The following is a 16492-nucleotide window of genomic DNA, read 5'->3' as shown; positions in this document are numbered from 1 at the left end:
TCCACCAAATCAAAAGCAGCTCAAAGGTCTAGTAATAATAGTAGGGCGCATTGCCTGTTCTATTTCAGTTGGTCAATTTGCAGTTTCAGATCTATCAAGGCAGTTTCAGTGCCGTGGAGTGGTCTGAAGGCTGATTGTCTTAGTCCAAGGAGATTGTTAGTTTCTAGATAACGCTGAAAATGGATGTATGCAGCTTTATCTATTATTTTAAGTAAGAACGGGACCGTAGTAATCGGCCTGTAGTTCGTTGGAATACATGGGTCCAGAGTCAATTTTCTTAGCAATGGCAGAACCCATGCATCCTTTAGGTTTGTAGGTACATTGCAGGTTTGAAATGAGGCATTTATTAATTTGGTGGTAAAAGAGCCAGGCCTCTGGCAGCTTCTTTAATTATTTGGGCTGGGCAGATATCGCCCTGACATCTTGAGGGGTTAAGCGAGGCGATGATCTTTTCCACCTCTAAGGTGGTGACTTGAATGAATTTAAATTCCTGGGGCAGACTGTGTGCTTGCTTTTGAGAACTCGGGTAGGCAGGAGTACTAGAAAGGTTAAAGGCATGGTCTAGTAAACATTTTTATTTCAAAAATAGATAGGCCACATTAAAAAAAAATACTAGCATCCTCCGTTTTAAAACCTCCTATGTAAAATTTTGAGCTATTCAAGCTCAAAAGCAAGTACAAGGGCGCCGCCATTTTGTGAAATGGAGGCCTTCCTGTGCTGGCTTTTGCGGCACTAATGAAGGAAAAGCCAGCCAGCTGTAGTAAACAAAGTCTACCGCTGGGTGGCTTTCCCTTCATTAGTGCCGGGACACGGAGGACGCGGACTGGAGACCAGAGCAGGAAAGCTGCAGCTGAATCTCGGTAAGTGCTATTTATTTTTTTTACAAAAAATAAGCACTAGCTGCGTTTTTTTTTCTAAGTTTTCCGGGCTGGAGAAGCCCGGAAAACTTAGAAATAAAACCGCAGCTTTAAAAACGTTGTATTTATGTTTGCGGTCGCTTTTGAAGCGACCGCAAACATAAATACAACGTTATTGTGTTGGAAAACGCTGCGGTTTTAAAACCGCAGCGTTTTCCAACACAACCGTGTTGTGTCTGCCTGAATCTGCTTTACCATTTGGGGCTCTCGGGGTCTGCTTTACCATTTGGGGCTCTCGGGCTCCCCATGGGGAGCCCGAGAGCCCCAAATGGAAAAGCAGATTCAGGCAGACACAACGCGGCGTTGCGGAAAACAACCGCGTTGTGTCTGCCTGAATCTGCTTTTCCATTTGGGGCTCTCGGGCTCCCCACGGGGAGCCCGAGAGCCCCAAATGGGAAATCAGCTGCAGGGTGAAACACTACGCGGCATGTAAACATAACCGCGTGTGTTTCTGCCTGCTGTGGCTTTCACTTTGGGTCTCCGGTGCTCCCCTGGGAGCCCCGGAGACCCAAAGTGATAGCCACAGCAGGCAGAAACACACGCGGTTGTGTTGGAAAACGCTGCGGTTTTTCTTTCCAAGTTTCTCAGGCGCCTCCGAGCCGGAGGAGCCTGAGAAACTTGGAAAGAAAAACCGCAGCGTTTTCCAACACAATAACGTTGTATTTATGTTTGCGGTCGCTTCAAAAGCGACCGCAAACATAAATACAACGTTTTTAAAGCTGCGGTTTTATTTCTAAGTTCTAAGAAAACTTAGAAAAAAAACCGCAGCTAGTGCTTATTTTTTGCAAAAAAAATAAATAGCACTTACCGAGATTCAGCTGCAGCTTTCCTGCTCTGGTCTCCGGTCCGCGTCCTCCAAGTCCCGGCACTAATGAAGGGAAATCCACCCAGCGGTAGACTTTGTTTACTACAGCTGGCTGGCTTTTCCTTCATTAGTGCCGCAAAAGCAAAAGCCAGCACAGGAGGGCCTCCATTTCACAAAATGGCGGCGCCCCTGTGCTTGCTTTTTCGAATTTTGAGCTTGTATAGCTAAAAATTTTACATAGGAAGTTTTAAAACGGAGGATGCTAGTATTTTTTTTTTTTAATGTGGCCTATCTATTTTTTAAATAAAATTTTTTACTAGACCATCCTTTAAACCTCCTAGCTGCTATTTTTTTTTTTGAGAGTGACAATTTTGTTGAAAAGAACATTTTGGATGTTTGTACACCATACTTTATCTTTTAGGCAGAAATCATCAGGGGGGATAGGGGATTCCATTTCCCTCAGGATCGTAAAGAGTTTCTTTGTACTGGAACTGGCATTATGAATCCTATCATTGTATGTTTCTCGTTTAGTTCGTAGTATTTATGCTTTGTATTTGATAGACATTTCATTTGCATTATTTTTGTTTTCTTTGGTTGGAAAGTTTTTCTACAAGGCTTTCAGCTTTCTTTTCTCTGCTCTCAGAGCTTTCAGCTGGGGGGTGAACCATGTGTTAAGGTGAGCTTTAGGTTTACTTTTACGCAATTTAAGTGGGGCAATGGAGTCTAGGGGTTGGGTAATAGTTGTATTATATAAGTTTACTAGTTCCGCTGGATCTAGTGATGTAGGTGAAGCATTTAGTGTAGGGAGCAGGAGCTTGTCAGTAGTAATGTTCCGTTAGCTCACTAGGAACAATCAGGTTCAGCTTGTTGACTATTTGCTTGGCAAGCGTGGTGAAGGATACTTGCTTGATTTATATCCTGACAATGGCCCTGGTGACCAATAGGAATGCAAGGCAGGGACTGCAAGGCCATTCTCCTTGCTAAACCCTCATGTTGCATGTAAAATAAGTAGATACAATGTGTCACCTATGTAAATTCATCTGCTGGTATTGTTATTCTGGTGCAATGGGGGGAGGCTTTAGTGTGATATGTGTGATGGAGAGAGAGAGGCATAAGGCCGTGCATCTGTTAGTATTATGAGGGTGGGATCTTTTGGGGCTCTGTGTAGGATGGATAGAGGCATAAGGTATTCCATATGCTGGCATTATTTGGGGTGAAATGTCAAGGGAATCTGCCCCTGGTGGACTGAGAGGCACAATGGCCTGCATCTGCTGTCCTTATGGGGGTGTAGTGAGAGGTATCTGTGTGTGCTGGACAGAGCGCTCCAGGGTACTCTGTTTTCTGGTATTACCTGGTATTATGGTAGTGAGATGTGAGAAGTTACGATATGTCTGTTTATTGGACAGGGAGGCACACGGTCCTCCATCCGCCAGTATTACGGGAGAGAGATGTGACAAGTTTGGGAGATCTGTGTGCATGTGTTGGGCAAAGAGGCGGAAGGCCCTTCATCTGCTGGTATTATGGTGGGTGGGGGGGATGTTAGTGAGAAAGGCTCAAAGTCCTGCATGTGCTGGTATTATGGGGGTGATAGGTTCAGGGGACTCTATGTGGGATGGACACAGAGGCATGGGGCCTGCACATGCTGGGTGAGAAAACAGGCGGGCATGTGTGTGTTGGACAGCTTCTTCTGGTGTTGTGGGGGTGAGAGGCGAGAAGTATCTGTATTTGATGAACAGAGAAGCACAAGCTCCTACATCTGAGGGTGCTGTGGGGGGCGGGACATTAGGAGGATCTGTGTGAGATAGACCGAGAGGAACACGTTCCTGCATCTCCTGGTAGCATGGGGGATGGGTAGAAGTGTGGATTCTTCCCGTGTGTCTCTCAGACACAGGATTTAGATTTCTGTTTCAACAATATATTATTAATACATGTTTTGAAATAATTATGATGTGCTGGTAAAAATAAAAAGTGTGCGTCTCAGGTTTGCTACTTTAGGCTCTGCATTCAGCTCACAACAACCTGGTCAACTATTCGGTATTTGGCTGAACATAGAACATACTACGCGGTGGTACATTGTTAATTCATCGTCAGGTTTATTTTTCGCTGAGTTTTTTGCTGCTGATCTTTGGCCAAAAAAACGAATTGACAAAATGGGTTGTGGGGGTTAAGGGATCGAGGAGGTGTGGGTAATACGTAGTAAATAACTGGGAAGGTGTGGATTGGAGGGGCCACCCCAAATTAAAAAATTATAAAAAATGTGATAAGTTACTTGGCAAACCCCTAGTTGCCATAACAATCCCTCCTGCATGTCTTGTCTCCCCCTACCTAAAATAGATTCTACGCAAAAGTAAGAACATGACATCATTGTGTGAGCTCAGACGATCACATTGCCCTGGGGAGCTTAAAGTTTGCTCTGGGTCCTTTTTTAATTGACTGCATTTTCCAATAAAGCATGGCAAAGGTCTAAAGTGGAGTCTTATTTTCCAGCTCAGGCCAAAACCTGCAGATTATACCTTGGAAAAGAAGTACAAGCTGGGCATCTCTCTGTTTGAACGGATGATTAACAACGATATGCCATACGTGCAGCTCGTCTACCAGGTAGGATTCCATTACATCTTCTGTTTGCTTCATGGTGCCTTCCTCAATACTGGGATGAATTTTCATAGAATGTCCTGATCTTGTGTTTGGGCCAAGAACCCTTTCATTATTCTCCAAGTGGGATTTGCGGGGGCTTCTGACTTCCAGGAAAGAGTGGCAAGATCAAGAAGTAGCATAGGAGGCAGCCTAGAAAGGCACCTGTGCATCTTGCAGCAGAGGAAGGCGCCTTTGAGCCGAGCACCTTAGGAGAGTGCCTGTGAGTGTAGCAGCATATGCAGGAGCATGTGAGGCTAGCAGCCTATACAGGAGCATGTGAGGTTAGCAGCCTATATAGGAGCATGTGAGGTTAGCAGCCTATGCAGGAGCATGTGAGGCTAGCAGCCTATGCAGGAGCATGTGGGGTTAGCAGCCTATGCAGAGCATGTGAGGTTAGCAGCCTATGCAGAGCATGTGAGGTTAGCAGCCTATGCAGGAGCATGTGAGGTTAGCAGCCTATGCAGGAGCATGTGAGGCTAGCAGCCTATGCAGGAGCATGTGAGGTTAGCAGCCTATGCAGGAGCATGTGAGGTTAGCAGCCTATGCAGGAGCATGTGAGGCTAGCAGCCTATGCAGGAGCATGTGAGGCTAGCAGCCTATGCAGGAGCATGTGAGGCGAGCAGCGTGTGCAGAGCATGTGAGGGTAGCAGCCTGTGCAGGAGCATGTGAGGTTAGCAGCCTGTGCAGGACCATGTGAGGCTAGCAGCTTATACAGGAGCATGTGGCGTTAGCAGCCTATGCAGGAGCATGTGGGGCTAGCAGCCCGTGCAGAGCATGTGAGGGTAGCAGCCTATACAGGAGCATGTGAGGTTAGCAGCCTATACAGGAGCATGTGAGGTTAGCAGCCTATGCAGGAGCATGTGAGGTTAGCAGCCTATGCAGGAGCATGTGAGGTTAGCAGCCTATGCAGAGCATGTGAGGTTAGCAGCCTATGCAGGAGCATGTGAGGTTAGCAGCCTGTGCAGAGCATGTGAGGTTAGCAGCCTATGCAGGAGCATGTGGGGTTAGCAGCCTATGCAGGAGCATGTCAGGCTAGCAGCCTGTGCAGGAGCATGTGAGGCTAGCAGCCTATGCAGGAGCATGTGAGGCTAGCAGCCTATGCAGGAGCATGTGAGGCTAGCAGCCTATGCAAGAGCATGTGAGGCTAGCAGCCTATGCAGAGCATGTGATTTTAGCAGCCTATGCAGAAGCATGTGAGGTTAGCAGCCTGTGCAGACCATGTGAGGCTAGCAGCCTATACAGGAGCATGTGAGGCTAGCAGCCTATACAGGAGCATGTGAGGCTAGCATCCTGTGCAGGAGCATGTGAGGCTAGCAGCCTGTGCAGGAGCATGTGAGGCTAGCAGCCTGTGCAGGAGCATGTGAGGCTAGCAGCCTATGCAGGAGCATGTGAGGTTAGCAGCCTATGCAGGAGCATGTGAGGCTAGCAGGCTATGCAGAGCATGTGAGGTTAGCAGCCTGTGCAGAGCATGTGAGGCTAGCAGCCTATGCAGGAGCATGTGAGGTTAGCGGCCTGTGCAGGAGCATGTGAGCTTAGCAGCCTATGCAGAGCATGTGAGCTTAGCAGCCTATGCAGGAGCATGTGAGGCTAGCAGCCTGTGCAGGAGCATGTGAGGCTAGCAGCCTATACAGGAGCATGTGAGGTAAGCAGCCTATGCAGGAGCATGTGAGGCTAGCGGCCTATGCAGAGCATGTGAGGTTAGCAGCCTATGCAGGAGCATGTGAGGTTAGCAGCCTGTGCAGGAGCATGTGAGGTTAGCAGCCTGTGCAGGAGCATGTGAGGTTAGCGGCCTGTGCAGAGCATGTGAGGCTAGCAGCCTATGCAGGAGCATGTGAGGTTAGCGGCCTGTGCAGGAGCATGTGAGCTTAGCAGCCTATGCAGGAGCATGTGAGGCTAGCATCCTATGCAGGAGCATGTGAGGCTAGCAGCCTGTGCAGGAGCATGTGAGGCTAGCAGCCTATACAGGAGCATGTGAGGTTAGCAGCCTATGCAGGAGCATGTGAGGCTAGCAGCCTGTGCAGAGCATGTGAGTTTAGCAGCCTATGCAGGAGCATGTGAGGCTAGCAGCCTGTGCAGGAGCATGTGAGGCTAGCAGCCTGTGCAGGAGCATGTGAGGCTAGCAGCCTATACAGGAGCATGTGAGGTTAGCAGCCTATGCAGGAGCATGTGAGGCAAGCAGCCTATGCAGAGCATGTGAGCTTAGCAGCCTATGCAGGAGCATGTGAGGTTAGCAGCCTACGCAGGAGAATGTGAGGTTAGCAGCCTACGCAGGAGCATGTGAGGTTAGCAGCCTATGCAGGAGCATGTGAGGCTAGCAGCCTATGCAGGAGCATGTGAGGTTAGCAGCCTACGCAGGAGCATGTGAGGTTAGCAGCCTACGCAGGAGCATGTGAGGTTAGCAGCCTACGCAGGAGCATGTGAGGGTAGCAGCCTTCTCAGGAGCATGTGAGGGTAGCAGCCTTCTCAGGAGCATGTGAGGGTAGCATCTTTTGAAGGAGCCTCTGAAGTTAGAAGCCTATAAAGGATCTGTGAGCCTTGCAGCATAGCAAGAACAGTGGGAACCTAGTAGCTGCAGAATGAGCCTACGTGCCTTGCACCCTGGCTCGTAGGCGGCTAGCCTGTCACCCTGGCTAGAAACCTTGAAATATGCATATGAACCTGGGGTGGACATGCTTTGGAGCCTGGGAAGGATTCTGCATAGGAGGAGCCTTGCAATAATACTAGGATTGGGCCGCAGGTGCCTGAACGGAGCACATGAACCTGTGCAGGAGCCTAGGATACCAGCCTAGGAAGGACTCCAGCACGGACCTGGCTTCGAGGAGAAATGGAGCGCTTTACAGAGGTATACAACAATACAGATACACAACGGAGCTTAAAGGTCCAGGAAGGAGCCTTGAACTTCTGGCATGAGCCAGGAAGGAGTGGCCCTAGGTGAATGGGAAGGAGATTAGGGGCCTAGCAAGAAATCCTATGGAAACCTAGGAAAATATCTCCTGGCAGAGTAATACATTTGATAGTTGTTACTCAGGAATGAACCAGTAACAACCCCACCCACAGGGATGCAGCCCGCACAGAACCAGAAGTACCTGACAACAAACCTGGCATCAGGATATAGACCTCACTAACCCAACCCTCGACTTTCTGCATACTTAACCCACACAAAAGTCACACAACCATTTCTCTCCCAGCAATCCGCATGCACTTCACCACACCACAGCAAAAACACATAAACAGCACCCATAGCACACAAGGTCTCGCCGGATCCGATACTTGCACCAAAGCCCATCATTCGGTGTATACTGAGCTGAAGCTGCCAACAGCACACCACTCCTCCCACTATCCTTCTCCCCTCCTCCCAACTAACCTTACCCGCCCTCCTTCCTGTTTGCAGATCCGCCAGAGCGCCTGGGGACCAATTCCTTTGGTGACGGTGCGCTATATAAATACCTTTAACATAAAATAACTCATCCTTGCCCACTATATTTGAAAGACAGCTGATCTCTTGATGCAGTAATAATGACTTCTTGTTGTTTCCACCATACACAGTAAATGGGTATTATTTCCCCTAGTACTGATGTAGTTGTAGTGAACTCTTTTGTGTCTCTGCACTGTATTGTATTAGGCTCTATTCCTCCTAACACATCATGTGTGAAGGGCATTCTATCTCCTTTTTCAGTAATTATGATACCTGGTATTCATCCTTACCAATACTGTGTTTTGACAGGTGCTTTAGCTGGTTTTACGGTTCTTTCTCCTTGGACAGTGTTCCACCAGGTGCTATTTCTCCTGACACGACACTTAGGATAGGCACTGTATTTCCTGGAACAGTATTATAATTAAGTTTTATAGATCGAGGGAGCCATGACTGTGGGATAATGACCTGCCTCCAAACGTATTGTCATAAGCAAAACTCGAGGCTACAGCTTAGGGAAGGGTCATTATCCCAAGTGTTAATGACCCTATCTAAGGCCATCAAGGCTATTAGCACCCATTTCTTGAACCTTGTTGTACTCCTTGATGCACCCTTTGTGAAGGGAGAAAATAAGGGTCAAAAAAATAAGGAAATTATGTTTGTTCACTATCACATTAGGAGAAGCCAATGCCCAATCTCCACAACTCAGCCATTTCTCTTTGTAAAAGGAAATTAGGAGTTATGGGGGTGTCCGTCAGCAAAGGCAAAGAAGAGAAGCAAATGAGGGTGCTCTCATGGAGTGGGCGAGGGAGTTGGAGTAAGGGAAAACGGACTAGCAACTCTTTCTCCCCACCACTTTCATCCCTGAATATTTCTCTCTACAACCACCCCCCATGTCTCCAGCTGGACTGGCACATATCCTACAGGCTGCCAAGCTGCCATGTGCCCTTTCTAACATGTTTGCACCACAGACAATTAATGAACTAGCACTCATTCATCTACCCTTTCCAATTTACAAACTCATTGTAGAACCTTCCCAACTGGCTATAAGGTACCCATCAGCCTTGCTATCTTGAAAAAACCTTCATGTGACTATAACAACCTAGGCAACTATCGGCCTGTCTCCCATCTGCCTCACTACTCAAAAATCATCTTACTTGGGGTCAGATCTGGAGATCAGCGGATTACGCAACCACCTGCCGTCTGGCATCTGTGGTAGTCACTGAATGAAACGGGCTCACCCAGTTCTCCAGCTTCTCATCACATCTCATCTTTCCATGAGCTCCTTTATCCTTATCCTCCTTGACCTCCCATGTCATCCCTCTCTTCTTCTCTCTCTTTCTGTAATTGCTTTTCTGAGTACCGTCTTGTGTCACCTCCTTCATGCCAGACCTCACCTTCTCACTCACATGGAAGACTGTACCTTCCTCTGGCACTCCCCTTCCAATTACGGTCCCTTAAATAACTGTTATCTGTTCCCTCCTCATCACTCTCGCCACCCCTGCTCTGCAAACCTCTCTCCTCCATTGGCTTCTACTACTACATGTTAGGGTTGTTTTGTCTTTTTAGCAACTTTCCCTCCATTTCTATGGACCACCAAACCTTGTGCTTTTTTTTTTTAACTCTGTCCTGACTTTCTACAGTGAAGTGAAGCTTCACACCACTGCACTTTCGCTCATTGTTATGGGGAAACTGACCAGTCCTTAAGGTTGTCAGTACTGGGAAACTATGTTTCCCTTTTCTTGTTACATGTTATCTATTTTTTGGGTCACTTTTTATCATTGCACAATACATCTTACAATGCAGTGCAATGGGATTTCATTTATATGACCCTAGATTACACTCAAAGGGATTGTTGGCCACTTGGATGTGCCTAAAAGACAAGCTGTTGGCAGCAGTTGCATTTTGACTATTTTTGTAATACTTTTCTTTAACCTTACTGCATTAACTGTGTTTGGCTACTAGCTGTGGCTAGTGTCCTAACATGGCCTGTAACAAAGTTGTTGCTTGTTCTTTTGTCCATCTTCTCCTATGGCCTTCTTCCTGCCTTGCTAGGTCAGGACATTTCTTTTATGGTCATGCACTACCTGGGAAAGCCTTGCTTTTCTCGGGCTAGTGGTTATGTCTAGAGTGTATGCATGAATTTCACCATCAGTGGTCTTGATTGGACCACTGCTAGGGTATGCCTAGGGGTCACATCTACCATTGGGTGAGCTGAGTTGCGGCCATGCCTCAGAGATCCTGGAGAAATCCTGTAAGGAGCCAAGTAGCCTGCGTTACTGAAGACGTCTGAAGAGATTGTGGACCTGTCCAACCACGACCTGGCGAGCAACTTCTGCTGCTGTTTCTGAGGAGACCTGCATGGCAAGTGATCTTTAGAAGTCATTTGGTGGAGCTTTGACCTTGGAAGCGGAGGGAAAATCTATTCCAGATTTCTGCTTGGTGTCCTGTGAACCAGAACCTTCGGAAGTGCCTCTGAGCCAATCTGTGGCTGACAAGCTTGAGGTCTGGGCCACCGTGCTGCAGATGTTTCCATTCTACGTTTCAGCTCAGAACTTTGGGGACCGCCAGCTCGTCCTACAAGAGTTGTTTCTGTGAAATGTCGGCATTCCAGTATCTAAGGGACCCGAGATACAAGGCTGACTCTGACTGCGACAACTTTGTGCCCTCCTGTCGTCATGCGATGGTGACAATCTCCAGAAACAGCTTTCCTGCATCCAGTTGTATGCTGATAGGAGGCCTGTACCTGAGTGAGCTGCATTCTTCAACTAGAAAACGTTGCACCAGCACCTGTGACCGTCCAGGGATTCGCTCGAAACTGCAACTCCTGGGCACTGAGATCTGGAAGAAATGGCGGGAAACGTGACCTCTGACAACCTTCTGAAGACCGGAGTATGGACGGTGAGTTACTGTGGTACTTACCTGAACCTTTACCTCCCCTTGTAAAGGTTTTCCTACGAAAGCTGGAGACAGTTTTATTAACTAGAATAGATACTTACCTGACTTTTGGAACCCTTTTGCCATTCACAAGACACCACCTATTTTTTTCCCAGCTCCTAAAACTACTTGGAACTTTGAACTTCCAGGGCACGAGGCCCCAGTAAACTTAGGGCTGGACCTCTAAAGTTAGTGTTGACATATTGTGTACTGCCATCGCTAATCTAACCTTACCTTTCCTTTCAGCATGGAAACACTCAAAAAGACTGAGGTCAAAAAGACAGCGGCCCAAATGTCTGGCCTCATGTGTTCGCATATGTACATGTGGGGGGGGGGTGTAAAATTAATAGAAGATGTATAGGTGTAAGGTGAGTGGGATCTGGGGGGTCGCCCCCCACATATATATATTTCTGATGTTTGTTAATCTGCTTAGATTCACATGCTGTGCATAGTCCGACATCCAGTGGTCACTGCGGAGTATTGCATCTTGTGTCATGACCTACAGAATGCGCTGCTTTTGGACTTCCTGGTCCTTGTCTCAGCGGGGCTTACACTCCCTGGTACTCCCAACATGGCTGTCCAGCATGAAACACCTTCCTCGCTCCACACGTTGGACGTAGCGTGTTCTATTTATAGACTACGCCCTCCGCGGCTCTGCGCGTCTCAATGCTATTGCGAAGTAGCGACCAGACGTGTGCTCCGTAGCTTGCGGTATTGTTTTCCCTGATTCTGTCCCTTCTAAACTCCATTCCTAGTCCCTATCCTTTCCGTCTTCTTCCTGGACTTGTGTGCTGTGTAGTGCACCCTCTTACTTCCCCAGATTCCTGGATTGTTGCATCCCAGAACTTTGAACGCACGCTGGAGTCGGAAGAGACTCGTGCAGCCTTATACAAGACCCGATCCGTCCGCAAGAAGGCATCGACCAAGAAATCCAGCAAAGATCGGACTCTGGTGAGAAGGGGGGAACTCCTTGACATCTTGTTTTTCGAAAGTCAAGGGGACGTCGACATAGGCGTGTCTGTAATAATATCCGTATAGTGACGTGTAGTATACCCAAAATCCCTCACGCGTCGAGGTTCCTCAGATTGATTTTTCCACCCAGAATACTGGTTGCCTTATGCAGAGCTCGTAAGAGACATTGCCATTAAACATTTATTCGACCTGTGGGCGATTTGTCAGTTATTGTTTAAATCAACCGCCTCCAGCCCTCTTTCGACGGCCATTCAACTTCCCCGCCGAGTCAAGATCTTCGACGGCGGAGGTTTCGTCGGAGGCGATCCTTTCGCCGCTGCCGAACACGTGGCCCGGCCTCGCCGGCCTACACAGTAGGGAGAGTGGGGGATGTTGTGGACATTTCTGTTTCTTCTAGAATGCCTTTCCCTTTCTCCCCCCTTTCCTTCGGGGTCGTTATCACTTATTACATCCTCCGCTATGGAGGGGACTCCTTTTAGATTTTGCCCTCCATTTAACAGCAAATTTCCGTGGAAGGACAAGCCTAAGTGGTGTAACCGCTGCTTAACCCTCGACCACAACGAGGCCGGCTGTGCGGCCTGTAAACTCCTTCGCCCAAAAATCTTGAAGGAACGTAGGGTCAAAAAGTGGGCAGCCTACAGCATGTCGAGGGCTGATTCCTCACCAGCGGGTGCCACCGCCGAGCGTGACGAGGGGGATAGTGATAACACTACCTCCGTAACGGAGGTTGTCAACCTCTCTATGGAGTGCTCCCGCTCCACCGCGTCTGTCCCCGGCCCTGAAAAGCTTGGCTCTGGCCCTACTTATGGGGATGTACACCCCGGCGACGCTGACGCACACGAAAAACTCAAAGCACACAACCCACGGCCAATCTTCAAATTCGAAGAAGGCCTCAGTGCCAACAGAGACGCCAAAGCAACCGGCAGCCTCCGCCGACCGTAAGGGGCGCCAGCCCTCCCCGCATACGTGCCTAGCGACTGGGCCTTCTGCTACTAAGCCCGCTACCACCAAAACGTCAGTTGAAACACCTCGTAAGAGGGCGTCTGTCGACGGTAAGGTTCCGGAAACCTCCCCCCACGTCGAAGGAAAACCCAGAGATACGTCCCCAGTGCCGGCCCCACGAGAAGGGTTCTCAGATGGCGAAGGGGGTATATCCTCCACGCTGTGGAAGAGATCTCGAAGCCGAGAGGCGGAGGAGCAGCCCTTTCCGCCACTAGAACGTTCAGGGTTATCCCAGTGGACTAGGGAAAGATTTGAATCATGTATGGACAGACTAGATAGGTTTGTGTCCACCTCTGAACACATTACACAAAAGAGGCAAAGGGAGGTGCTCCCTGGCGACCCTAGGGCCAAATTTCCAAGACTTTTCGACAATTGATACATAAGATCTCACTGAAGAGGATCCACATTTTCAGGAAGATGAAGAATTCCTAAATACTGAGGATCTACAGGATCCTTTAGGGGACTTTGAGGAAGACCCAGACATACGTGAACCACAGCCCTGGCAGTCACCAGGCGCATCTACAGACTGTGATGTGTTAGATGTGCCCTCTCCTTAGACCACACCGGTCAGGGACCCTTCACCTGTGGATGATCAACCCACCTTCAATGCAATGCTACGCAAGGCGGCAGCACATTTTGAAATGGACACAGGGGAAACTACACCAGAAGTAGATTTTGTTGAGAAAATAATTAAGGAAAAGCCGTCTGCTAGCCAAGCCATACCCCATCTTGCCTCAGTCAAGAGACGCCTCGTCCCCTCTTTATCTACACCTGCATTGGTTAGAGGGGTCAATCCAAGAATAGAGAAGCTTTTTAGCCCCTCACCTTCTGATCCCTTATATATTATGATTCCCTGGTAGTAACCACCATGAGGAAAAGGGCGGGGGTTCCGCTATCTACTAGCGAAGCACCCCCAGACAAAGAGGGGAAGAAGCTTTATGTTTTAGGAAAGAGGATTACATCCTCTGCAGCTTTTGCCACGCAGATTGCCAACAACACAACTTTGTTGGCTAGCTACGCTGATGCCCAATGGGGATTGTTGCACGAAGGCCTACAAGAAGCCCTTGAGAACCCGCTTGTTAGCCATTGTGACAGAAGGTACTCAGGTCAACCAAAACATCATCAAGAACACCTTAGATGCTGCCGAAACGGCTGGCCGGTCTCTAGTCCAGGGTGTAGTTCTTAAGCGTCACGCTTGGCTCAGAAACTCAGGTTTCAAACCAGAGACACAGGCGTCCCTCATCGACAAACCCCTTGAAGACTCAAACTTGTTGGGCAAGGTGGTTGATGACGCACTGAAAACCGCTAAGAAGGAACACGAAACTCTAAAGACTCTGGACCAAATCACAAGACCTCCTAATAAGCGAGGTTATGGCAACAGGTGCTTTTTTCGTGGCCAACGACAAAAGCAACAACAACAATACTCCTCAGCCGGCAACTGGTCCTCCCCTCAGGGAACCAGTGGACAGTATGCTCAGAGAGGACAACGTCGTGGCAAGGGAAGAGGTCGGGTCTCCACTCCCAGAGGCTGCCCGGCTACCAACACCAAATGACCCGACAGTTTGGGTCCCCTCCCATGCATCTCCGGTCGGAGGCCGGTTAACATAATTCCTACAAGCATGGGAGGGAATTACCACAGGCCGCTGGGTACTGTCAACAATAGCGCACGGTTACTGCATCGAATTCAGTCGGTCCCCAACATTCAGACCCCCAAGGGGAAGACGCCCATCACCGGAACACCTCTCCATCCTTCTTCAGGAAGTCGAACTGCTACTGGAAAAATGGGCAATAGAGGTTGTCCCTCTATCACAGGTAAAGGAGGGTATTTATTCAGTGTACTTCCTTGTAACCAAAAAGGATCTAACCATGCGCCCTGTACTAGATCTGCGCCCAGCATACAAATTTATAAAACCTCAGAAATTTTGTATGGTGACGTTGCAAGAGGTAATCCCCCTGCTCACACAGGGGGATGACATGGCAACACTGGACATGAAAGATGCATACTTTCATACTTCAGTGTTGCCAGCGCACAGGAAATACCTCAGGTTCATGATAGAAGGCAACCACTATCAGTTCAAGGTGCTACCCTTCGGCATAGCCTCAGCTCCAAGGGTATTCACGAAGGTACTGGCAGTGGCAGCGGCAACCTGCGCAGATTATCCATTCCAGTCTACCCTTACCTCGACGACTGGCTCATAACAGGGGATTCCTACGAGACATGCTTCTCAAATACCCTAAAGACTGTAGACCTTTTGTTCCACCTGGGCTTCTCCATCAACGAGAAGAAGTCCAGTCTAGACCCCAGCCAGGTCAAGTAATTCCTAGGGGCTCTAATTCGAACAAAGGACGGCCTTGTCTTCCCCTCCAACGAGAGGGTCCAAAACATGCTGTTTCAGATCCCTCAATATGTAGCTGGTCAGGAGGTGACAGTACGCAAGGCCATGCGGTTGCTAGTAATGATGGCGTCATGCATTTATTTGGTACCTCATGCGCGCCTGCGCATGCACCCTATGCAAGAGTGGCTCAAAAGCCAGTGGTGTCAGGCCAGCGGACAATGGGACGATCTAGTGGTGGTCTTGCAGGCCTTGGTTCTCTCGCTGCTATGGTGGACAAAGGAAAACCTTGTAAAAGGGAAACCCTTTGCCACACCCGCAGTGGAAGCCACTCTAACCACAGACGCATCCCTCACAGGATGGGGGGCTCACCTATCCCATCAGACTGCTCACGGAGTGTGGACTCCGAGCATAGCATCCAAGCACATAAACCTACTGGAGCTACTGGCCGTGTTCAAAGCACTAAAAGCCTTCCAGGAACACCTACAAGGGAAAACAGTGCTGATCCTTACAGAAAGCATCACAGCCATGTACAACCTGAACAAGCAAGGGCGCACTTAATCTCCAGGACTGTCCAAGCTGTCCCAGAACATCTGGAAGTGGGCTCTCAAACACAACATGTTCCTGTTATCTCAACATGTACCAGGGGAACTCAATCTTCTGGCAGACAAATTCAGCAGAGACTTCCCTCTGCCCACAGAGTACGAATGGCGACTACACAAAGACATAGTCTCCAACGTTTTTTCGCAGAATGGGGCATCCCAGAGATCGACCTATTTGCAATTCTGGAGAACACCCAATGCCAAGATTACGTCTCCAGGCATCCCCAGAACCGCTCTAAGGGGAACGGTCTCTGGATACCATGGTCAGGAAAATTTGCCTACGCCAAACCCCCCCCCCCCCCCCCGACTCCCCTTCTCAACAAGATAGTGCACAAAATGCACCAGGAACCAGTTACCAAGATACTGGTGGGCCCCCATGTGGGCCCGCCAACCCTGGTTCGCTCATCTGATGGAGATGTCACTGTCTTTTCCAGTGAAACTACCCTGCCCGTACAACATGCTGTAACAGTACAGGGGCCAAACGCTGCACCTATGCCCGCAGACCCTGAACTTGGCAGCCTGGCTCCTGAGGTCATAGAATTTGGTCATTTGCAGCTCCCTCAAAGATGCATGGACATTCTCAGAGAAGCAAGGAAACCGAACACTTGTTACTGCTACTCTAGCAAGTGGAAACGGTTCGTCATATGGTGCAGGTCAAAGAGCATCAACCCTGTTGACTGCTCTCCTACACAGATTGTTCTATACCTGACTCACTTGTTAGACTCAAGTTTAGTCTTTAATTCTATTAAAGTTCACCTAGCTGCACTCTCCGCCTACACTACGTCTCAACATAAGGTGTCACGGTGGAAAGTTCCAGTTATTAAAGCCTTCATGGAGGGAGTGAAAAGGATTCACCCTCCTATATCTAACCCAGCTCC

General features: G+C 48.8%; 1 protein-coding gene across 4 annotated transcripts in view; it reads left to right on the top strand.

Annotated features, from left to right (window-relative positions):
* LOC138498049 (NFX1-type zinc finger-containing protein 1-like) overlaps window positions 1–16492 on the top strand; it is a 1106230-nt gene that overhangs the window by 1016087 nt on the left and 73651 nt on the right. For all 4 annotated transcript variants that reach the window (XM_069621891.1, XM_069621892.1, XM_069621893.1 and 1 more), the window contains one exon: window positions 4210–4320. In XM_069621891.1, coding sequence (XP_069477992.1) covers window positions 4210–4320 — 111 coding nt within the window. The remainder of the gene's footprint in view (window positions 1–4209; window positions 4321–16492) is intronic.

This window comes from Ambystoma mexicanum, chromosome 5q, assembly GCF_040938575.1.
Source record: "Ambystoma mexicanum isolate Mex_15411 chromosome 5q, UKY_AmexF1_1, whole genome shotgun sequence".
In the NCBI taxonomy this organism is placed as follows: Eukaryota; Metazoa; Chordata; class Amphibia; order Caudata; family Ambystomatidae; genus Ambystoma; species Ambystoma mexicanum.
Note: the sequence above shows the minus strand (reverse complement) of the source record. Positions and strands in the feature narration are given on the sequence as shown.